The following is a 24,958-nucleotide window of genomic DNA, read 5'->3' as shown; positions in this document are numbered from 1 at the left end:
TTTTTTTTGCTTACAAGACATTTGCGGGAAATATTTGTTCTATAAAATTTCGTTTTGTTATTTTTTATTTGATATGGAAATTGTATTTGTCGAACGCATTATATTAAAGAAATCTCAATGTTTACAGAGTTATTATAAGCATATATGAAATTGTGCATATCTATTATTTTTTAATAAAAATATTATGTTTGTCATTCTTATAGGTTAGTTTAGAAGTGAAGAAGCAATATTGTGTTTTTCTGTTTCACAAGAATGTCGATTGATTCTTAAGATATGTGAATCTCAATTCTCTTTTTGTATGAGTACTTATTCGTTTCTTTCCTCAATTTTTTATTTATTTTTTTTCTTTTTAATTCTATTGTAAAACTTTTTTTATGATTACATTTTCTAAATGTATGTTTGAAAAAAAAAAAAAGCATTTTTTCTTGAAGAATTTACCAATAGAATGTTATATCTTCAAGTTGTATTTGATCAAACTGTGATCAGAAAATAAGAATTCGAGAATAATTTTCACACAATGCTGTAATATTTATTTATTTTTTCAGCTAATGAAGCAAAGTGTCGCAACGGAGTTGAAATCAACAGTGATCAGTAAAAATATTAAGAAAAAACCGGATAGTATAAGAGTAAAACGCAAAATAGCATTACCGGATTCGTCGTTGAATGTGATCGATACCGTGAGAAATTCTTTAACTGAAACTCTGCAAGATGATTATGAAGCAAAAGTTAAAGAAGAAAATGAATCGAACAAATTGGAGAGAGGAAATGATTTGAAGAAAGAAGTATTGAAGCGAAAATCAACCCGAATGAAATCAAAAAAAACGAGAAATTTGATTACGGAGAAGATAGAGGAGTTAAGAAGTGATAATAGTGTTAAAACAAGAAATAGGAAATTGACAAAGATACCGGATTCCGGCAATGAAAATAAGCAGATTATCACGGAGACCTCTGTTAACTTAGGTATTGCTTTAACAACATTATGAATAAATAGGAGTAGTCTTCTGTTATTAAGATAATTTTAAATTATGGAAGTATCAAAAGAAAAGAAGAGAAGAAAATGTTAATTAAACAAAATAATTTTTTAGTTAGTATAGAATATTTCAATATTTTATAAATGGAAGATTGATTTTCTATCTGAAATGTTTATTATATTAATTGAAATATGATTAAATAATAATTTTTTATTCGTTAACCCTCATATTTCAGGCTACTCTGCACTACCAAAACGAAAACATTCAATGAAAATAGCTTTGAAAGACGATAGTTCATCGATAGATCCTATTGCACAAAAAGTAATGCAAGCTGCTGCTACATCAAAAAAAATGCTCGGTGCACATGTCAGTGTAGCAGGTACTATTTCTCTCTCTCTCCCTCTCTCTTTTTTTTTGATTAAAATTTCAAGGAAACATAATTGAAAGTAAGCAATTTATTAGATCTGTTGAATTAAATTATCATTTGTGTTAGTTAAACGATCGGATATGTGTATTAAATTCCATTATAAAAAAAAGTAAATAAAGTCTATCATATACTAATATTTGAATAAGAATAAAAAAAAATTTATTTTAGGTGGTTTGGAACAGAGTTTTTACAATGCTTTATCTATTGGATGTCGATCTTTTGCATTTTTTGTCCGAAATCAACGTTCATGGAATAGTCCACCTATAAAAGCTGAAGTAGTGCAAGCATTTCGTGAAACTGCACAGGTATGTTTATTTAATAATTAATAACTATTATAAAATAATTATAAAATTATTTTATTATTTTAGATATTGGCTAATTGCTGATATATTGCATTTCATATACACGATAGCAATATCCTAGGAAAAAGCTCAGAAGAAAATTGAATATGAAAAAAAAAAATGTTTGAATAAGAAATATAAACTTTCTTTTCTTTTTGAACTTTTTTTTTTTTTTTTTTTATTGCAGAAATTAAAATTTCCAATGGATCAAATTGTTGTACATGGATCATATTTGATAAATGGTGGTAGTTGTGACATGGAAATATTAGCTCGAGCTCGAGCATGTATGTTAGACGAATGTAAGCGATGTGAACAACTTGGTATTATCTATTACAATATTCATCCTGGTATGTTAAGTTTTACTTCATTTTTTTTTTTTTTTTACTGTGCTGTTGGGTTTTTCAGGAAATTTCACTATAACAATGGAAATGGTATAATTTTCTTTCCTATTTTATAGCAAAATACAATTTTTAACTTAATTGTCTCATTGTTATGATAAATGACTATAATTGATATTATGTTAATTAATTTGTGAATAGAATTTGTAGATGATTGTGTGAGAAATATTTCTAAACAAATCAAAAATTATTCTGTCTTTGATCTCTCATAACTATAATGGATAAATTGAGAAAAATGCTTTCTAGTGATTAGATAATTAATGCTTCCTATTAATTTGCTTTATGTTTTTTTTTTTCCTCTTTTTTAATTTGCTTTATATTTTATAACCAAACAGGTTAATTTTTAGGATCTACCGCAGGGAAGTGTACACGTGAAGAATGCATCAAAACAATTGCAGCTACTTTGAATTATGTTATAGATCAAACTGAATATATTACAATTTGTTTGTTTTTGAAAATTTTTTTCAAATTTGACAAATTTCTGAAATTTTATTTCTGTTGAAAGAATCTTCAAAGACTATTTGAATTTGCAAATAGTAGGAATTGTTTTTGTTTGTTTTTCTTATTTCAATTGAGAAGTTTACTTAGAAGTTATTGTTAGTGATTTTTTCTTTTTTTCTGCGATGTTTCTCATAAAAAAAAAAATTTTTTTTTTTTTTTTTAGTGGTTGAAACGATGGCTGGACAGGGAAATACTATTGGTGGGAAGTTTGAAGAATTACAGCAAATTATTAATTTGGTGAAAAATAAGAAGCGTGTGGGAGTGTGCTTTGATACTTGTCATATTTTTGCTGCGGGTTCGTTGTTAAAAAAAAGAAAATTTAACCTTGTAATGAGTCGATCACATGAACTTTATCACTATTTCAAATATTTCAATTTATTTTAATTTTGAGAGTTTTATTCAAAGTTTGTATTTACGTCTCATCATCATTTATATTAGGGCATGAATGTGCTAAATATTCTTTTATTCTCTCTGGAAGAACAAAAGATATCACACCTTATGGTGGTCAGGTTCAGTTTGCCTATAACTATGAAATTAAACAAAGGTCATAGGTTGATTTGATATTGAAAATGAGAATATGGGTATTATTGATTTGCTTTCTAATCTCTAATCCTCTCTCCCTCTCTCCCAATCTCTCTCTCTCTCCTTCTCCAATTCCTAATGGATTCTAACTCTTCTCTATTAAAGACATCAATATGTTCATCAGGAGAATTGTTAATTCAGTGCTGAATGTTTTGTTGTTTATTTCTAAAGTTTTATTAAAAATACGAATTTTTGACTCTAAGTAATCTTTTGAATCAAGTATTATTATAAACCAATAATGATTTTCCATAATGTTTTTCAATTATTATTATCAATGCTTATATCAATTAGATTTAGGTTATGACATACGATCAGAAGATCGATATAAGGAAACTTTCAGTGAATTCGAGAATACTATTGGCCTTCAGTATCTTCGTGCCTTCCATATTAATGATTCAATGGGTAAACTTATTCTATAAAATTTGAAATGATTTTAAGTTTAGCTCTACATATTTATAAGCAGTAAATATCTATAGGAAGCAATTGATAAGTCTTTTTAAGGAAGTCGGATGTCATATTAGTATCAGCTTTCAGAGATACACTAAGCTAAAGTATAGATTCAGACTTACAGATTCTAAAATAATCAATTTAGGTGATCTTGGTTCAAAATTGGATCGTCATGCAAATATTGGTAAAGGCAAACTGAAGTTAGCAGCTTTTCGTAATCTTATAGCTGATCAGCGATTCGATGGTTTACCAATGATTCTAGAAACACCAGAAGGAGACTATGCAGAAGAGATGATCAGATTATATCATTCATTGAATAGCAAACCACTGAAAGAATATAAGAAAGATATTAGATCATTTTTTTCACCCGTATAGAATTTTAGCTTATTTTTCATTCATTTCAACCGAATTTCATATCTATTACCTATTGGCAATAAAGATCTCAGCTAATTTATTACCTTTATGCATATTAGTACATTAATATTTATCAAGAAAACCAGTTCATCCAGAATAAATGCGCCTGAGTTCTTTTTTTTTTTTTCTCTGTCTAGAGATTCTTATAAAGCTTATTAGTTTAATTCTCGAGAAGAACAAACTATGAAAACTCACATAACCATCTGCTGCTGTTAAATATGAATAAATGTTTAACAGTAGTTTGTTGGGTAACATTTTGAACGATTTAATGATTTACATTGAAGTAAATTGTAGAACTTATTAGTGAATATATCTGTATTAATTGAGACCTACCATATATTTCTACAAAGTTAATCTTTTTTTTTTTTTTTTTTTTGTTATCATTGTGTTATTCTTCTTTTGATAGCATTATCATTCTTATCTACTTAATGGGATGCTAAAAGAAATAATTAATTTCTTTTTGTATATGCAAAGAGAATTATAAATTACGTTTAACTTATTTTATAGAAATTTTATTGCGATAAGTTCTATTATTATTGTTAGCATTGATAAAAAAGTTGAATCTGTGATCAAAAAAAAAAAAAAAAAAAAACGAAAAAACGAAAAAAAGAGATGATAAGAATTTAGAAAGATGTTAAAACTTTGAACTTCCCATATTTACAATTATTTTACATTATTTAAACGAAGCAATCAGTTGAATTATCATCAATATTTCATTTCAAATTGATTTAGCAGCAATGATTCATTATGAAAGAAAACTGGTTTTGCTTGCTTCATCAATGATTTTGGTACATCTTTTTCGTAAAATGTCATTAAATTTTGAAAAGTTGAATTGAGCTTCAAATTATTATTATTATTATTATTACATTTCATTATTCATCATTATCATTGCTGTTAGTTATATTTGTTCACATCTATGTGATGTCTCATTCTCTTCGCAATGACAAAATTTTTCACAGATAATAGAAATTTCAAATGATTACAATCTCAAATATTGTTGTTCTGTTCAATTTCATTTCAACTTTATAGATTTTTCAATCGGATAGCAATACATTCATGCAATAATGTAATAATTTATATATTTTAACTAAGTTTATTTTTATCAAAAAAAAAAAAAAAGGAAAAAAAATTGCAAAAATTTAGACTTTCTTAGAAATGTGCGAATAGAGAGAGAGAGAGAGGGAGAGGGAGGGAGAGGGAGAGAGAGATTTATTACAAAGATGAATGATATTTAAATGAAATTTAACATATTTGATTGAATCTTCCTCTTATATTCTATGATGTATCATCTATCAATAATTATTGAATTAAAATTTTAACATCACTATGAATAGGCTTTCTTTCTTTCTTTCTTTCTTCTTTTTTTTTCCTCAACTAAAAACTTTATGAATAGATTTTTTTTTTTTAAAAAAAAAAAACTAGAACTTCTACTTTGTATTAGTGTTTGAAAAAGAAAAAAAAAAAAAAAAAAGAAAAGAAAGATTGCTTATTCGAAAGGAATTTGAAATAAATTGAAAAATTTTCCTATTTCTGTAATTCAAAATCGATAACAATTGAATATTTTGTATAGTTTTTTCTTTCTATTTTTCTTTTTAATGTTTGCCAATCATTTACTTTTCTATTATTGAAATTATTTTGTAATTATTATCTATCATCAAAATAAAATTTAAAAGAGCTAAGAAAAAAAAAAAAAAAAAAGCAAATAATAAAGAAAAAGAAAAAAAAAAGAAGAAGAAGAAGAAGAACTCTGAATTACAGGAAATATTAAATTTTGAAAGTTACTTTTTTTTTTTTTTTTTTTTTCTCTCAATAAAATAATTCAATGAAAATATCAAATAATAAATAAAGTAGTGATAGATTTGATTTTAATAAAATATTTTATATAGTTTTCCTAAAAATGAATTGAGGACTAAATTGGATAGTCTCTTTTGGTAAGTATTTTTCAATTACATCAATATTCATTCTATTACTAATCTCTTAAGATTTCTATCAATCATTTCAAATTTTCTTTAAAAAAAAAAAAAAAAAAAAATTTTTGAAGAAGACATCATAATGGCTCATTGGTTTGTTATTTAACAAAAAGGACATTATTTCTTCTCAATTTTAATTTCCCTTATTCAGTAGGAAAGATTAAATGATTTAGGTTTGGAATTTTGTTTTCTTTTTTTTTTTTATTTTTTTATTTTTATTTTTGTCCCAATCATTATTTTGCTTTTCACAATGAATAAGTTAACTTTTATCAAAAAATATGACAGAAAAAGAAGAAAAATGCCATAGTATGAATAATATAGAGTAGATAAGCTAAAGATGATTGAATTATATATCAATAAAATTTCAATTTTGAAAATGAATTTGTGGTAAATATGTACGATAGTGATAAGATAAAAAAAAGAAGGAAATTAATCCAATAGTTGTAAGCTTCTAGAGAGAGATTTGAAGTAATTCTTATCAGTGATAATAATAGCATAATAGTAATTTCGTTTAATTTAAGCCAATAATGATGCAAATGATAGCTAAATGGAAAATTAGATTATCATCTGAATGAATATTTAAACCTGTTTTCCGGATTCTGAATAATTCGAGCTATTTTCAGGATAACCAATACTGAAGCATATTCCCTGCATAAGGAAAACAAAATTATCATTAATTAAAGCAAATTTTACCTTCTTTTCACCTCCACCCACGCAATGGACAATTTGTGTAGCATAACGTCCTGAATTGTGTCCTCGTTTAATTGTGATAATAGCAAGCCATTATAGATGTCAGAGGTCAACGAGGAAGTTTTGGGATAGTGGTTTAGTTGAGGTAGGTTTGGTTTGTGGTGAGTGCTTTAGGGAAATGCATATTCCGGAAAACGTAGAAATTACGGAGTGATGGGTGTCTAGCAGAATAAGCATATCACGTGGTGTACGAGGTGGTTTCCATTGCAGGTGTTATATGTTATTAAAATTGCGAGTGGCAATTGTGAACTGAATGTTACTAAATTTAATTTGCATATTATATTTTTCACTGAAATCATGCTATTTCATGCGTTTTTGATTATGAAATATATGCATGTTATAGAGGAGTTAGACGAATAGGTAAAAAGTTGTGGTAAAAGTTAGTCAAAGTTGGTAATAATCCTGATTGGCTGTAGGTCGAAGTATACATGATTATTTGATTTAGTATCATTCAACAAGGTAAGAAAATATTATGCTAACGTGATTGGGAGTATACGAATAATTATTTCATCAGTTGATAAATCTAACAAACACGATTAAACATCTATGTTACGTCTTTTTAGGATGCTAAATGTAGATATTTTTTGCGTTTAAGACAAAAAATTGTAGGTTTATTCTTTTACGATGAATAGAATTTCTAATTTTTCAGGTTAAAGATATCGAATAAAACTATAAGTGGTGCAGTAACTGCTTATTTGTGATGTCAAAAGGTACATCAAGTAAACGTCGGCATGGCTGTAAAACGCTACGTGAACAAAATGATGCAACTTCAAGTTATACGAGATCATCTGTTACAGCTTCAAGTAATTCCAATACAAGCCTCTGTCCTCTAATCTTTAATGGACCATCATTACCTGGTATGGTGGATTTTGCTTATAAAGCTTATGACAAATTAGGATAATTCTATTTTTTAATGATGGAAATTGCTCAGAATTTCTTTACTTTTTCATATCAAAAAAAAGTAGAATTGAACGACTCTTCTGTTGTTGCGAAGAAACACTTTGTGACCGTCTTGCTCACTCTTGTCTTCATCTCTTGATATGGATCGTATTCATTTGAAAAATAGCTAACTGTAATCACTGCATCCAAATTAGCTCCAGAAAATTTTTGTGTTTGTATTTCGTAAACATATCATATATAAAATGATTTGGGAATTCTTGTTTAATTAATATTGCGTTTAATAGGCGGCGATATAAATCGCTCTCCTCCCGAAAGTATGCCCTGTGAGCCGTCCACTTCCAGCATCCATCAGGTTGCCGATGAAACTGCTGATTTGAGTGAGCAGTTTTCATTTTCAAAAAAATTTAAAAAATATCTGACACTTAAATTTCCCTTAAATTTTCTTAAAATTTTCCTTTTATTATGCTTTTCTTTGTACATATCAAATCACATCAGAGAATATTGCTTTTAGTAGAAGTTGCATAGCTTAAATTATATTTCTTGAAAATAATATCGTTTGTCAAGTTTACATTTTATTTGTAAATCAGACTCGGAAGTTTTGTTGCCATTACCGGTTCTTTCAACAATGGATACAACAGGACCGTTGGCTAATTTAGACGATAACAATCATTGTTACGTTGGTTTAGTCAATCAAGCTATGACTTGTTATCTGAATTCACTAATACAAACGTTATATATGACACCTGAATTCCGAAATGCAATTTATGGGTAAGTGAAGAAAATCGTTAGTTAAAGGTTTTTTTTTTTTTTTTTATTTCTAATAAGAAAATGAAATTGGCATGGCTAAAGTACTTCACCATTTCTGTAATATTTGATAGGTGGAAATTCACCGGTTCTGAAGCTGCGGAAGCTAGAAGCATTCCATGCCAACTACAAAAATTGTTTTTGCTTCTGCAAACCAGTGACCGTGAATCGCTGGAAACTATTGATTTGACTGCATCTTTTGGTTGGAGTAATTCCGAGGGTAAGTTTTCATATTCATGTTTGAATTGTTAGTCCATAAATTATCTAGTAATTACAGTTTTTTTCTCGAAAACCTTATTGACATGGTTTTTTTGATTACACTTTGTGCTTTAACGATCCTTGGACATTTAAGGCTAAAAATACCTTATCGTTTTTTTTTTTCTCGAATAAATTTTTTTTGTAGCTTACGAGCAACATGATATCCAGGAGTTATGCAGAATAATGTTTGATGCATTAAAACAGAAATGGAGCAAAGCAGACGCTAGTTTTCAGGAACTATACAGGTAATCATACGGTCAAAGGTGTGGTAATAACATCGGAATATCTTGTGTTCTTTGATTCGAAGATCTGAAACTTCATAATAATAATTTTGAGACATAATCGATTTTATAGGGGTAATATGGAGGATTTTGTCAAATGTCTTTTCTGTCAAAAGGAAAATATCAAGCAGGATGAATTTCTGGATTTGCCATTAGCAGTGAAACAATTTGGTGCCACTGATGCCTTCAAAAGTGTGGTAAGTTTTACGTGACTCATTTTTATCTAATTATTTGCTTCATTAAATATTTGCAGGAAGAGGCACTTCATGCTTTCATCAAACCTGAAGTGCTGGAAGGAAGTAATCAGTATTATTGTGAAGGGTGCAGAAGGAAGCAAAATGCGTTAAAGGTAAGATGTCAAGAAAGTTATTGATTCCGAAGTAGTCGAAGTGCATAAAAAATTTCGACCAATTACATTGATTTAGTAGCTATTAGCAGTAATCCATTAAATGTTTTGGAAGAATTTAAACTTTTGAAAATGAGAAATTAGTAATGATAAAATGAAGTAATCCATGTGGTCTCATTTCTTTATCTACATTCTTTTAACAGCTTAGTTGTGATAGATTGTTCTTTCATGAATTTATTTCTTCATTTAGGATCTTTCATCCTACCAGCATGCTATTTTCCTATGAATTACATGTTTTTTTTTTCCTTCTTGTTTCATCTAGCAATAGTGTATGATATTGAACCGAGCCTGTACTAGCTAAAAAATTGTACCGAAGTAATAGTAGCATTATATCTTTCTGTTTTTTGTATTATTGATTCATAAATTCGTTATGGAATCCGTTATAGGGTTTGCGAATAATAAAATTTCCCTATTTGCTGTCAATCCAGCTTAAACGTTTTGATTTTGATTGCAATACACTTCATCGTATCAAATTAAACGACAAGTACGTTTATTTATTTTTCCCTATACCGTTGTCTTGGTGACTGTTTATATTTTTTATGTTAACCTCTTAATTCCGCAATTTCCTATCAAGTTGTTTTAGAATGACCTTCCCAGCATTACTAAATTTGAATGAATTCGTTTACGATGCAACGAAAAGTGAGCCACCGAAGAAGATCAGTTGGGCATCAGCAGTCTCAGTGTCAAGGTTTTTTTTTATTTCTGTTTCAACTTATTAGTTATGGGACCAAGTCATTTAAATGTCTGTTATTTATGCTATTATGTAATAATGTTATGTTTAACATAATTGTCATTGAAAGTTTCTTCACATTTTGATTGTTGCAGGAAAAAAGATGAGCCAACAACATCAAAACCAAATTTATCTGATTATGGTAATAGTTTTTGAAAGAGTCGAGAAGTTATGAATTCATTGTTAGAAATCTTCAGCCATTTAGTGCTCCTCACGTTGCGGTTTTCATGCTAGTTATGGACAGTTGTCAGCCTGTTACATAACATATTTTTTATAGAATGTCTTTTTTTTTCTTCTATTTTAATTATTTATAATTGATATGTTTTAATATATTACTGTGTCTTAATTACTTAGTATCTCGTGCGGAACAGAATAATGGTCATTTGGACGAACAAGAAGTTGATATGTTACTTAAAAGAGATGGTCCATTTCTCTATGAATTATTTTCGGTTATGGTACATCAAGGGAGTGCTTCAGGAGGCCATTATTTCGCATATATCAAGTGAGTTTTAGGGTTTTATAGTTCTGCTGTTTGGAATAATGATATTCGTTAAAGGGAAGTATTTTCTTGGACAGCGAAGCAAATATTTGCATTAATTTCTGTCTTTTTTGCATTATGATTCTTATGAGATGATTGTAGATCAGCATTAATATTCGGGTTACGGGGATTTAATAATATCTGTTTTAGTGATATTATCCTTTTATCGTTATTCTAATACTTATATTGTGCAGTTATCTCGATTATGACGAATGAAATATTTTAGCTGATGGAATAATGATAATTTTCAAGTAATAACTCATCATTTTATCTATTTTTTTAAGGAACATGGATCAAGATAAATGGTTTTGCTTTAATGACAGTAACGTAACTCCTGCTTCAATTGAAGATATACATCGTACATTTGGTGGTTCTTGTGGTGGTTGGTCATCGGGAAATACAAATGCTTATATGTTGATGTATAGACAGGTTTTGTTTTTGTCTTCTTTTTAATATCTGAAGAATTGGAAATTTAGGAATGATTAATTTTGTTTAACATTTTTGTTATGAGCAAGACCGAACAATCAGTTCTTAACCGAAAATTTTATAAGATAGATTTTTTCCAGATTGATCGTAAGCGAAATGCAAGATTTATAAAAACTGGTGAATTAGCGGACCATCTTCTGGAGCGTTTGAGGCGATTTGAGGAGCTAGAAGAAGAGAAACTTCGAGAAAAACAATACAAAGAGTCGCTTGTTTCGGTAAAATTGATAAACTATAACTGTTTTATATGTTCGTCTCTGTTTAACTGCTCTATTATGATACAAATTCGTAGATCAGATAATTATAAATGCTGCAAGTATTATAAAAACTGTGAATTTATATCAGTGTTAAGGTGCACAGATGTGTTTCAATTTCAGGTTAACATAATGTTCAATGGAGCTCATATTATACCAGATGTTGCTAATCTAACGGAAGCAATGAAATTTCCATACACAACGAAATTATCCGAAATTTACGATGCAATTCTTAAGGCATTTTGTGCTAAGACTTCTGTTTCAGTTTCTGACGTTCGGCTGCTGTTGTGCAAAGATTTCACTTATTCAATTATACGTTCATTCACAGAAAATGAAATGCAAAAGGTTATTATCACAAAATGCTAAATAAGTATTCTTATCACTTGTGCAAATAATTGCTATTGCTTTTGACATATCTTCTTAGCTTTATTTGAATAATTTTTTGGAGAATAAATAAGCTGTGCAGTTAAGGAGAATGTAGTAAGAAGGAAACAAATTAGGAAGCTTATCATAATAATAAGCAAAAAAAAATTTTTTTCCAGACATTGGAAGAAGTATATCCTGGATGTTCCGTAAAGAGTTTATACCGCCCGATTGTATATTTTCTGTTAGATGTTAAACCGTCTGAGGCACAACAGTTTTATCATATTTATGACGATGAATCAGTTGGCACAGTAAAATTAATTGCACTTAATATTGAAAATGGAACCTTTCTGCCATCATTTCAAATGCAATATCACGATAATGAAACAATGAGTATGATAAAGCAGAAATTGGGACAGGTATCAAGTATCATTGTTTTATACTTGATCGTTAATACTCTTTGTTAATATATACTCTTGTTGTTTTTTATAATTAATTTTGTCAGAAATTCTACAATATGATGAAGAGTAAATTTTTAGATTTTTCATATTTGTGGTGATAAAACCGACAACATGCGTTTGGTAATTGATAAAGGAATTGCTGCATCACCGACAATGGTTTTGCTTGATGATGACAGTTTTACCTGTGCACAAGCTCTGCTTAATATCACAAATGTCAAAGTAAGCACATGAAATTACCAAGAGTTTTATATCTATAAGGGCAAACTGTTACCACTTTTTACTAACATTCAATATTCAGTTGTATGTGGATGTTGGTGGGAGTGGTTATTCAACGGATGAAGATCGAAAAATCGACTTTGATAAGTCAAAGATGTTTGCACTTTTAGAAAGAAGAAATCATGCAAAAATATTGACAATAAGTCTTCCAACACCAGGTATGTTATTTTCGTTTATTCATTTTTTTTTTTTGGATGAGGGGAGCATAGATATATGTTACATAATTCTGTTATATTTTTCTTTTCCTTCATAGTAGCTGAAAAGAGTTATTTTGAAATAAAATGCGCTTTTATATTTTGCATCTTTGTTTTTAGTTAATATATTTTATATTATATTAGCTATTGAAATGAATGAATTTAGATGATTATATACAAGCTGGAATTATTCCATCACTTTCGCATGATGTCAGTCGTTCAACAACTCCGATAGGTAGTATGCCTGCTGATACAAATACGACAACATCAGGATCTTGTTCAGCAGTTATTGATCTACGTAGTGTTCCCGCTTCAGGTATACCAGAAACGCTTACAATGAAGCAGACAACTCCCTCAATGGCTAGTAGTCATTTGTCATCGGTAATTTCCGAGGAGGATAATAATAGTCCGTGCTTGGTAAGTAATTGCTTTCACAGTATTGTTTTGCAATGGAACAGTTTATTTATCATTTTTAGATGAAGGCATAAAAGTTTTTGGTTTTTTATAATTCATTTTTAGATAAGTTAGATTAAAAGCATATTAGTCTTTGCATGACTTTTTATGTTTCGTGATAAGGAAGATAACAGTGGCCATGAATGCTAGACTACGGATGTTTCAGTAAAGTGGTCTTCCGATGATAGAACTATATATAGAATATAGTTGTTTACATTTTTAGAAGTTCTGATGATAAATTCATCAGTTTTTGCATCCCTTGAATTTCTATACAAAGAGATTTTTTAGATACTTTAGTTTTTGTGGAAATAGGAATCATTTCATTTTGGTGAACATATGCATTAGTTTGCTTATTCGTATGAGGCATTCTATAATATTTGATCAAATTTCGATAATTTATTTTCTTAGGTATTATTGAATATGAAAATTAAGGACGGTGATGGTGATATGGAATCTGTAAGCACAGCATGTACTCCGATGGTATCACCGGTTGTATCTGATAGTGATGATACCGCTGATGTTACTGCTAGGGATTCCGCCGTTGATCGAATAAGCCGTTATGAAGTAATCTTTTGTTGCTATTTAATTTTTGCATTCATTTGAACTTTTCTTTAGAGAGATTTTCCGGGAACTTTAGTTCGAATCATTTCATTTTGGAAATTTTAATGGTTCCTTGTGTTCTTTTATTTCAGCGAACGTATGATGCAGTCATGGCAGCTTCCGAACAAAAACGGTTATTTGAAATGGAGAGTACAGTAGAAGTTGAAGCAAGTATTGCAAGCTCCTCTGGTGATACACTTGTGGGTGGCACACATACATATATTTCCGGAACAACACAATCTAGTTTTGATATTATCATTCGTGGAAAATCACGAGTGAAATCACTCAACGGTTAGCTTGAAATGCTGAGAATTTGTGTTTGTTTTTAATAGATTCTTAATAAAAAAAGAGCATGATCTTTAACCATTTTTAACATCTGATTATTGACTTATCTATAGTTGTTATTATTATTAATCAAGAGCTACATTATTCGATTTGGAATAAAACTAATGCTTTGGAGCAATTGTTTCATCGTAATGTTATCTGTTTAGATGTTGAAGTAGATGTAGACGATCGACAGTTAGTTATTCACATGAAGCAATGGTTATCAGCTGTAATTGGAGTTGATATGAATGAATTTGTTGTCCTCAAACATTACAGTACTGATGACGCTGATGGTTATGAAAGCATTATTAACGAAACGGAAACTATTCATGACGCTTACTATGCTGTTCAAAAAGTATGACATGAATTAAATTTAATATTTGCTACTGTTAAAATAAAGGTCATAGGGTTTTGGGGTGGGTAGGGGAGGGCGGAACTATCAAGTTAAACCTATCTGATGTTGAATGTAGCACATCTATTGTTGATATGTTATTATAATCCATCTTCATTTTATGCTGGTTCCTGTTTATCCTATCTTGTGGAGATCCAAAATCCTTGATATGAAAGAAAAACTGAACTCAAGCTGAAATGTGGGAATATTTCTCTTTTCGATATTTTTTTTAATTTTTTAAGCTGAAGTTTTTTTTTTTTTTTTTTTGGAAAGTTAAACAAAGTCAAAGAAAATGTGTTGTAGCTGTCGGTGAAGTTGCGTTCGCCGTTGAAAGAGAATGAAAAATTGATGCGGATTATCAGGTTTGATCGTGAAAACGCTGATGTGAGTTTTTCAGAATAATTTCATCAGTGTGCATTATTCATATTCATGAATATTATTTAAACAAAAAGCAAAATCTTACTTGAATTTCAGTTAGATAAGTGGCCTACATTGTTCAGTATTCCAACTACTGTTGATATGCAAATACGTACATTATTGATGCGTTGTCAGGAACAGATGAAAAAGGTGTATGCTACAAAATACGACCTCAACCAGTAAGTGGTAGATCAGATAAACCAGTAAAAACTGATCATTTCATTCCATTAATCTTCCTATCATTTGTCTTATATATGGCTTATAAAAATATATGACAGATTTGCTATTATTATTATTATTCCATTTTGTTTATTGAATCGTGTCTTGCATTAATTTTAACTGTACCACAAATAAATTTTTTGAAAATAAATCATGAAATCATAACATCAATTTTAGTACTTATCATATAGCTGTTTAATCTTATAATGCTGTAATGATAGACAAACAGACAACAATTCATAGTTTATTAATGAAGTTATCTTTCTTATATCTTTTTTTATATCATATAATGTTATTGTTATTTCAAAGATTACGATTACGAGAAGTGATTGTTGGTGGCGGAGCACCAGTATTGTTTCTGGGTGACCAGCTCGGCAGACGTGGTCACGATTGGAACAAAAATTTGTATTTGCAATTTCTCTCAGGTTAAACACATTTCATGTAATAAACATTAAACTTTTTTTTTTTTTGACTTACTTGAACTTACATAAACTTTTAAGACATTTCAGTATATGTGATACAGTGCAGTGCAGCATTTTTTTTTTTTTTTTTGTAGATGAAGAAGTTGCACGAGCAAAAATGCATACATCAGCATCTTATCCAGTGATGGTGAGACGTTGGAAATCATCAGTGCCAGAAGTAACATCTTTGGTTGAACTAATGATACCAGTAGATAAGCAGAATCAGGTAGCAGCACTTAAAGAACAGATCTCCTTTCACTATCGTGTACCATTTGATCAGATTCAACTGTCAGAGGTAAAAAATATTCCATAAGTTGTCATTCTCTGCTTATATCAGCTATCATCTGACTAGCACCTAGTTTGCAATAATAAATGAAAGATGTAAAATCAACTAATCACTATTTTAACAATTGAAAGTGTTAAGTTGCTATCTTTTATGCAATTTAAAAACTAAAAAAAAAATCATCTAAATTTCATTTTTCATAATTTAGAAAAGTTATTTTTATAGGCATTTCCAACAACTGCTTGGAGTAAGTGGCCATATACGAAGGATAGAGTTGATTTATATGAAAACGTTAGTTTTACAAATGGTGAAGCACCATCTAACGGAACATTTAATGGGAAACTCATCTATTTCAAGTGAGATTTTTGTATTTTTTTCTTCTAGTCCTTAAGTATAAAATCTTACTATCCTTAAATTTATAGCTCTAAAATTTTATAGTTGTAATTGGTATCTTAGTAATAGGCATTTTGCCTAGTATCAGATTCAATCTAAATATTTTCATTGTGATTTTGTAACATCGTATATGTCGCATGGAAAAGATGGCTACAATTCAATCAACAAAGACAGAGAGAAAGAAAGAGAGAACAAACTGAAATCAAGTTGTTTGGTTGTTACTTTTTGACATCTTTGAAGATATAATACTTTTTTTTTTCTTAATTTTCTTTGAAATTTTAGATTAGCTTATGAGCAAGTGCGGCAGTTAACAGAGAAGGAGAAACGTTCATTAAGATTCAAAGATAACGTTATAAAACCCGGCGATGGTACGATTTCGCGAAGGAAAGAAAGACCACTGAGGATACAGTTATCGACTAGTATCACCGAAGATGATTAAATCAGTGTTTTATTCATTTATTTGCTACTCCTTTTCTTTCACTTATAATACATATTATTAAATTGTGTATTAAAATGATTTAGAAATAATAAGAAAAATGGTTGATCATATTGTTGTAACGTGTAGAGCATTATAATTTATAACCTCTAATTGGAATTGCTTTAAAATTATTATGAAACACAGCTTCTGTTAATCGGTTGTGATTCTTTTTAGGCACTTAGTCTTATTTACTCTGTAGATTGAAGAGTTTAGAATTGATGAGATGATTCTTTTTTTTTTTTTCCTTTTTTTTTTTTTTTTTTTTTAAAGGGAAATTGTATAACTCTGTATGCAATTCATTCAGTGCCTATTTATCTTACATTTTTTATGCATTTTTCCTTCTACCATGCATTTCCTATCGCCTTTGCACTGTTTTAAGTGCAATGATTTTCGCTCTACCAAATATTTTAAAAAAGGTATTTTTATATACCTTTTTTTTTTTTTTTGACTGCAGTTTAAATCACTTCCTTAGAAATTCTCGCTGTTTTGAATTACTCATGGACCATATCACTTTGGTTACAAAGGAATCACTAGCTTTTCACCATTAATTATTATATTATGGTTAAAAAGTTGGTTTCTTGGGTGCCACATTCTTATAAATGCTGTATGCTATATTCTCATCATTACTTTTGTTATGTTTTACACTCATTATTAGTTCAAATGTTAAGCAAATATGAAAGAACAAATAACGATATCTTTTTTTTTTTTTTTTTTTTTTTTTTTTGCAAATTTTCATAGAGTTAACATTTGAGGATTAAGATTCATATTTTTGTGTGTCAAACATGGTAGTGTCATTAGTTACCAATTAGTATGAGTTTCTGCCATGTTATTTCTCCTAATGATCTATTAATTATTTTTACCAAAATTATGAATTTATTTACACTCTCCATATAGTTGAACAAGAACTAGTCGATGCAAAAATTGTTAAAAGCGACATTTTAATGCTAAATAAATAAAATCACAGTTGGAGGTAAGAAATATTTCCATTTTACCCTTTCTCGCTCATATTTTACTATTTTAATAAAATTTACTTCTAGGCATACAGTTTTCAAAATTCATCGTAGCACATAGCAATCTACTATGTACACCTACACTATCAATAATACCATGGAATAACAATAGCTCACCTGTTTGATTTCTTCCTTATGTATGCTTATGTATGATATGTTGTTATGGGAGTTAATAGTTAAGCGTTAAATAAATCATTTGTTATTTGTTAATGTTTGTTGAAAATAGCTCAACATTTATAGATCATTTTTGAAGGCTTACATTATTAATCTATGGTTAGCTAACATATCGTAGAGTTAGATGTATATGTACATCTATTTTGTTTATATGATAGGTAAATTCTCTAATTTGCAGACCAATTTGTAGATCATATAGATATTATCAGATAGATTGATCAATTAACATCTTTTATCTTATTTTACTAGAGCAATATAGATATGAGTGATAATAACAAAATGATACGTAATAGGGTTTCCCCTGTTGTATTAGCATTACATTTAATTTTGTTGATTTGATTGATTGATTGATTGATTGATTGATTGATTGATTGATTGATTGATTGATTTCTCTTTGACATTGTCAATCAACTGGGGAGTGATCAATTTTAATGGTGATTAACCTGACTATATTGTTGATGCTAAAAGAAATATGAATATAGTTGAGGTTTACTTTCATCCATAGAAGCTGCCAATTCCGCAGCAACCCATACCATAACCGCCCATTCCCATACCAGATAAACCATAGCCACCGATGCCACCGTAACCTCCATAACCACCAATTGCACCGTAATTCCCATAACCGTATCCATAACCATAACCGTAACCATAACCTAAATTTAATTTTGGGCAATGTAACAAGAAGAGAACATTTAAATCATAACAATTCATTTATATTAAAAAAAAAAAAGTAATTTCCATAAATAGATAAATATAAACAGATTTATTTGTATCATTCTTTTATAAATAATAAATTAACATTGTTAAATTTAAATATTATTGTAGTATATATTTTTATTTTTATTACTTTAGTCAAATTATTTAAAAGATTTAATGTTTGGTCATTTAATACAACTAATTAATAAATAATTTAAATCATACCACCACATCCATGCATCATACTAAATCCACAACCACCAAAAAATTGTCCTTCGATAACACATAACAAAAATAGAAGTGAAAATATTAGTTGTATCGTTTGCATCACAATTATTCACTTTAGTTATGTTGAGTTAGTTAGCAACAAATTAGATATATTAAAATAAAATTTTCGTATCGTTTAGTGTAAAAATTTTATTTATATTTATATACATTTTGTTGTGGACAACTTCTTACCACTTTCTTGTTATCATTGTTTGACCTTTTGTTGAAGTAAAGTATACATTAAGTTCTATGCAAATAAAAATCACAATGAGAAGAGTTATTTACCTGAAATATATTACTATTATTACTCTCTTCTAAGTAACACATATTTGAAGTGCTACTTGTCATTATTAGTGTCACTACTACTACTATCATTTATTCTCTTATTATTATTATTATTATTGTTGTTTATCATTATTGTTATTAATATTATTATTACTCTTATTTATTATTGTTCTCAGTTGTTATTATTGTTTATCGTTATTATTGATATTATTATTGTTATTATTATTATTATTATTATTATTATTATTCTACGATATGTTTATAAACTTCTTCACTGAAATAGTATCATACTTCATAGTGGTCTTTTTTTTTTTTTTTTTACTTTATTTCAACAATAAATTTTGAATGAAATGATTAAAGTCACGACTGAGAATTATTTTCATTATTCTTATTATGTATTTTGTATATTCATTATTAAATGTTCAAAATTCATCGTTTTTTTTTTTGCTTTTTTTTTATTATTATTACGATTATGTTAAAATGAATTAACAAATAATAATTTTGTTTTTTTTTTTTTTTTTTTTTTATTTTCATTTTCGATTAAATATATTTTGCATTCATTATGTATTTGATGATTATCATTTATATATAAATAGTTAAACAAATTGTGATTAAAATTATTCAATTTTTACAGATGTGAATACAAATATTTTAACTATGTAATTTATGATTTATTCCGGAAAAATTTATTCCGGATTTCTATTATCACTGAATTGATTATTCGTATACTAGCATCACTAGCAAAGTTAATTAACAAATACTGAATGCCAATTGATTTTTTCTGGTAATTTTGGAAATTTTTAATTGTTTGCATTTTAATTTTTAATTAATAGTAAAGTTCTATAATTTTAATTAATAATTAAATAGTAAAGTTCAGTAATTTAAATTAACAACTATTAGTTAAATTTTATAATATTTATAGAATAATACAAAAATTGTTGCATATTTGTTAATACTTTTTTATCATTTTATCATTTCCATTATTCGATATTATCAATATTTCATATTTCTCTTACATTAATATCATTTCGTTTCACTGTATTCTCATTGCAAAATCATTTTTACTCAACAAATCTCTTTTCTATTATTATCAGTTATCTTTAGATCAAGAAATTTGATAAAATTATTAGCTAATTTGACTGATCGATTGATCAATTAATCGATTAATCAATTAATCGATTGATCGGCATGTCATTACGATATCATTTGATTCATTCGATAAATGCTCATATGAATTATATGTGAGAATAGAATGTTGCAGTAAATATGAAATGAAAATGTATCTTTTGAATATATTTTAAAATTATTTCTCTTCCAATGAAATTCTGTATGTCACATCACTTTTACCATTTTTTTTTTTTTAAATATAATTTAAAATTAAAACGACAAAGTAAACAAATAATATTTTTTCAAATCTTTATTATCAATAAAAATATATTACTACCACATATTAATATCATTCATATATGTACATGCACATACATACATACACATACACATACACACATACACATACACACATGCACACACACACATGCACATACATACATGCACATACACACATACACATACACACATACACACACACACATGCACATACACACATGCACATACACACATACACATACACACATACACATACACACATGCACATACACACATACACATACACACATACACATACACACATGCACATACATACATGCACATACATACACGCATTGTTGTCAGTAGTAGTTTGTGCGATTGCAAATTGAAATGAGAAAAGAACCGGCTCTTCTCTCTTTTCAGTATTTCCCACTTTTTTCATCCTTTCCACCTGTCTTCTGTCCTCAAATCATGCTTTATACATATTTACAGGTGTGTGTGTGTGCATGTGTATGTATGTATGTGTGTGTATGTGTGTGTGTGTGTGTGTATGTGTGTGTGTGTGTCTGTATGTGTACATGTGTGTATGTGTGTGTATGTGTGTTTGTGAAATTAACACCTTTTTTTTGATAACTTTAACTCAAATTACTCTTCATTTCTATTTCTTATCAATATGTCACTTAATTATTTTGGCAGTATTTTTATAAATGAAATACCATCAAGAATGTACAAAGAGAGAGAGAGAGGGAGGGAGAGAGAGAGAGGGAGAGAGAGAGAGAGAGGGAGGGAGAGAGAGAGAGGTTGATGTTGTTATTAACACTTAATAGTATAGGCAAAACCTATCACATTAATGTTTTGTACTTTGTACCATTTTCAATAATAATAATAATAACAACATAATCAATATCTCTTATCATTTATCATTTATCACTATTGCTTATCATTATAATCATTAATTTATCACTATAATTGTTAATACTAAAAATGTTCATACAGGAAAGGAAGTAATTTCTGGAAAAAGAGCGCATTCTCATCGTTTTCACATCCATTTCATCGAGAAAAAAAAAAAACGAAAAATTCCAACGTCCCATTTGCACCAATGGCCATTGAAACAAACAAGTATTGTTGGGTGGGTGGGTGGGTAGGTGGATGGGTAAGTGGATTGCTTGCACTCATCATATCCATCTGTATGTATGTGTATGTATGTATGTACGTATGTATGTATGTGTGTGTGTGTGTGTGTATGTATGTGTATGTATGTATGTGTATGTATGTATGTGTATGTGTGTGTGTGTGTGTGTGTGTGTATGTGTGATCCTGTTTGGAGCAAAAATTCTCATTTCATTAGGTTAGGTTGATATTAAAATCAATGGTGCAACAACGACAGCGAAATTCTTTCTAACCGTATCTAACCTCTCTTTCTCTCTCTCTCCCTCTCTCTCTCTCTCTCTCTCATCGTTTCCGCCCACGCCTATAGCAACCACCCACGCTTTTCCTCCTATTAGTTTAACTAACAAACTAACTGTTTTGTTATCTTCATTTGATATGCTTATTATCAATAATTATTATTCAATTTGAATATTTATTTATGCATAGCTGAATTATTGATTTTTTTGTTTATCTCTCTACCATTTTATCAATGTTAACTGATAATATTTGAAAAAAAACAAACACCCAAAGATGAAAATTAATTTTGGTACTTTTTAAATTGCTAAAAATACTACTATAAGATTATGTAGTAAAAGCAGAATGATGAATCGTTTGTGTTGAAAATATTATATTAAGCATTTCTTAGGTTGAAATTTTTTTTTTTTTTTAATTTTAATAAATTTTTTACTTTTCTCTTTTTGTTTGTTTGTTTCACATACAATTTTTGATTATATTTTAGTATGGAAATGATATTAGAGTTTTGATAGTTTTTTTTTTTTTTTTTTTTAATGACGGAAGCTATTGCGGAGGAAAGCAATGTATGCGGTAGCGGAAACAATTCGTTTTATAAAGTTATCCATTTTTATTCAAGAATTTTGCGGAAAAATAAGGATGGCAATTTCCACTAGACACTATTGTAATTTATGAATTCATCTTTTGGTGTAATATATTAGTTTATTTGCTTCCTTTTCCTCTCAATTTCTTTTAGTTTTATGTCTGTTTAGCTTTGTTAGCATCGATATAATAGGCTTTTCCTTTTTTTTTTTCCTTTTTTTTTTTTTTTTTTAAAACATGGATGAATGTTTCGTTTTAGTTTGAAATTGCTTTTCACAAATACATCAATTTGCTGCTTTCTCTTCTTTCACATCAAATTTTCTTATTACTCTCTCAAAGGTCATCCATCCATCCATTCAAACATTTGTAAGAAAGAATGCATACGTCACCATGAAATTTCTGTCTTAAAAAAAGAAAAAAAGAAAAATTAATAAAAATTATAAAATGAAAATGAAGTAATCGAGAAAGGAAGTGAGAAAATTTTAGATGTAAAATGAAAACTTTTTATATATAACACTGTTATATAGCATGTTTATATTACCGGAAATTGAAAGTTGTTTGGGAAGTTATGTTAAAATTAAGTGAAAAGGTGGTTTAAATAGAAATGAAGAAATTAAAAAAAAAAAAAAAAAAAAAAAAAAAAAAAGAGAGAGAGGAAAAAGGAAAGAGGTAGAAGAGGGAGGGTTATAGGATAGCCATTGATGGAGTGAAATAGAAGAGAAAATTTTATACGAAAAATTGAAGAATGCAAAAAAGGTTCGTATGGAGCGGAAATGATCGTTCCTTCTATCATCATTGCATTATTTATATTTTTTTTTTTTTTTTGAAGAGATGACACTACCGCATCATCCATAGAAACTACGATACAATGATGACTCATTGATATTTTATCGGAAATGATCCAATGATGAAGAAACGAGTTAATTATTCTGTTATAATTAAAACTTATCCAATTAATTTTAGGAATGATTAAACTTTATTTAGATCAATTTTAGGAATGATTAAACTTTATTAAGATCAATTTTAGGAATGATTAAACTTTATTCAGATCAATTTTAGGAATGATTAAACTTTATTCAGATCAATTTTAGGAATGATTAAACTTTATTCAGATCAATTTTAGGAATGATTAAACTTTATTCAGATCAATTTTAGGAATGATTAAACTTTATTCAGATCAATTTTAGGAATGATTAAACTTATTCAGATCATTTTAGGAATGATTTGAATAAAAGGTAGCATTTTTAATTTTAATTGATTATTGAATTAAAAATTTGTGGGTGGAAGAGTGAAGAAGGAATGAAATTATTAAGTAGAAATATGATACGACTAGATTAAATGCTAATTTTTGTGACTATAAAATAGGAATAGTTAGTTACAAAGGGAGAAGGATTTTAATAGCCTTCAGAAAGCATTTTAAAGAGAGAGAGAGAGAGAGAGAGGGTAGGAAGAGAGAGAGGGAGAGAGAAAGAAGGGAGTATTTTATAATAATAATAGCTAATCATTTCATTTGGGCCTAATTAACTGCAACATCCATTTGTTCCCTTTTCATGAAAAAGAAGCCTAATAGAATATCTCTTTTACTCTTATTATAACTTTCTTTCATTTCTCTGATTTTCATGAAATATTCTCCATTACTATTATTGTTTTACTTCTTCTCTTCTTCATAGACTCTTCTCCCTCTCTCCCTCTCTCTCTCTCTCTCTCTCTCTCTCTCCTTTAGCCTGATTTTAGGCCTTATTCTTTCCATTTCTCTCATTTTCATTTTGTTGCTTTTCGTTCTATCGCATCTGCTACGGGGTCATATGGTGTAATCGATGATCGGTCAATCTGGTCGACATTATAGATGACCAGGACGGATCGATGTAATTATTGGACAGACGGAATGAAATGACCAAGACGGATCGATGTATTATTGGGAGACGGAGTGAAATGACCAAGACGGATCGATGTATTATTGGGAAACGGAGTGAAATGACCAAGACGGATCGATGTATTATTGGGAGACGGAGTGAAATGACCAAGACGGATCGATGTATTATTGGGCAGACGGGATGAAATGACCGTGGCGGATCGATGTATTATTGGGAAACGGAGTGAAATGACCAAGACGGATCGGTGTATTATTGGGAGACGGAATGAAATGACCAAGACGGATCGATGTATTATTGGGAGACGGAATGAAATGACCAAGACGGATCGATGTATTACTGGGAGACGGAATGAAATGACCAAGACGGATCGATGTATTATTGGGAGACGGAATGAAATGACCAAGACGGATCGATGTATTATTGGGAGACGGAATGAAATGACCAAGACGGATCGATGTATTATTGGGAGACGGAATGAAATGACCAAGACGGATCGATGTATTATTGGGAGACGGAGTGAAATGACCAAGACG

General features: G+C 28.9%; 3 protein-coding genes across 3 annotated transcripts; 2 read left to right on the top strand and 1 right to left on the bottom strand.

The window, feature by feature from the left end:
- Window positions 1–548: 548 nt before the first annotated feature.
- On the top strand, window positions 549–4,042 carry Bma-apn-1 (Protein-tyrosine phosphatase containing protein; the record flags this gene model as incomplete). Its single annotated transcript, XM_043078091.1, has 8 exons — window positions 549–960; window positions 1,207–1,350; window positions 1,567–1,703; window positions 1,927–2,086; window positions 2,485–2,580; window positions 2,802–2,933; window positions 3,518–3,622; window positions 3,813–4,042. The coding sequence occupies 8 exons, from the start codon at window positions 549–551 to the stop codon at window positions 4,040–4,042; spliced, it is 1,416 nt and encodes a 471-aa protein (XP_042934025.1).
- A 3,459-nt stretch (window positions 4,043–7,501) lies between these two features.
- Bm18201 (Uncharacterized protein) lies at window positions 7,502–16,729 on the top strand (the record flags this gene model as incomplete). Its single annotated transcript, XM_043078090.1, has 27 exons — window positions 7,502–7,658; window positions 7,986–8,078; window positions 8,289–8,469; window positions 8,580–8,725; window positions 8,909–9,008; window positions 9,118–9,241; window positions 9,298–9,393; window positions 9,837–9,934; window positions 10,034–10,138; window positions 10,276–10,322; window positions 10,535–10,682; window positions 11,003–11,147; window positions 11,285–11,419; window positions 11,579–11,800; window positions 11,998–12,237; window positions 12,358–12,498; window positions 12,578–12,713; window positions 12,916–13,166; window positions 13,635–13,766; window positions 13,895–14,093; window positions 14,294–14,481; window positions 14,821–14,901; window positions 14,992–15,113; window positions 15,463–15,578; window positions 15,710–15,909; window positions 16,123–16,253; window positions 16,573–16,729. 27 exons carry the CDS (start codon window positions 7,502–7,504, stop codon window positions 16,727–16,729), a joined length of 3,891 nt encoding a protein of 1,296 aa, XP_042934024.1.
- Window positions 16,730–18,447: 1,718 nt separating this feature from the next.
- On the bottom strand, window positions 18,448–18,889 carry Bm8855 (Glycine-rich cell wall structural protein 2 precursor, putative; the record flags this gene model as incomplete). Its single annotated transcript, XM_043078089.1, has 2 exons — window positions 18,448–18,599; window positions 18,874–18,889. The coding sequence occupies 2 exons, from the start codon at window positions 18,887–18,889 to the stop codon at window positions 18,448–18,450; spliced, it is 168 nt and encodes a 55-aa protein (XP_042934023.1).
- Window positions 18,890–24,958: the final 6,069 nt, after the last annotated feature.

Source organism: Brugia malayi (assembly GCF_000002995.4).
Source record: "Brugia malayi strain FR3 genome assembly, contig: Bm_v4_Chr2_contig_001, whole genome shotgun sequence".
NCBI lineage: Eukaryota > Metazoa > Nematoda > Chromadorea > Rhabditida > Onchocercidae > Brugia > Brugia malayi.
This window is presented reverse-complemented; position numbering and strand designations above follow the sequence as displayed.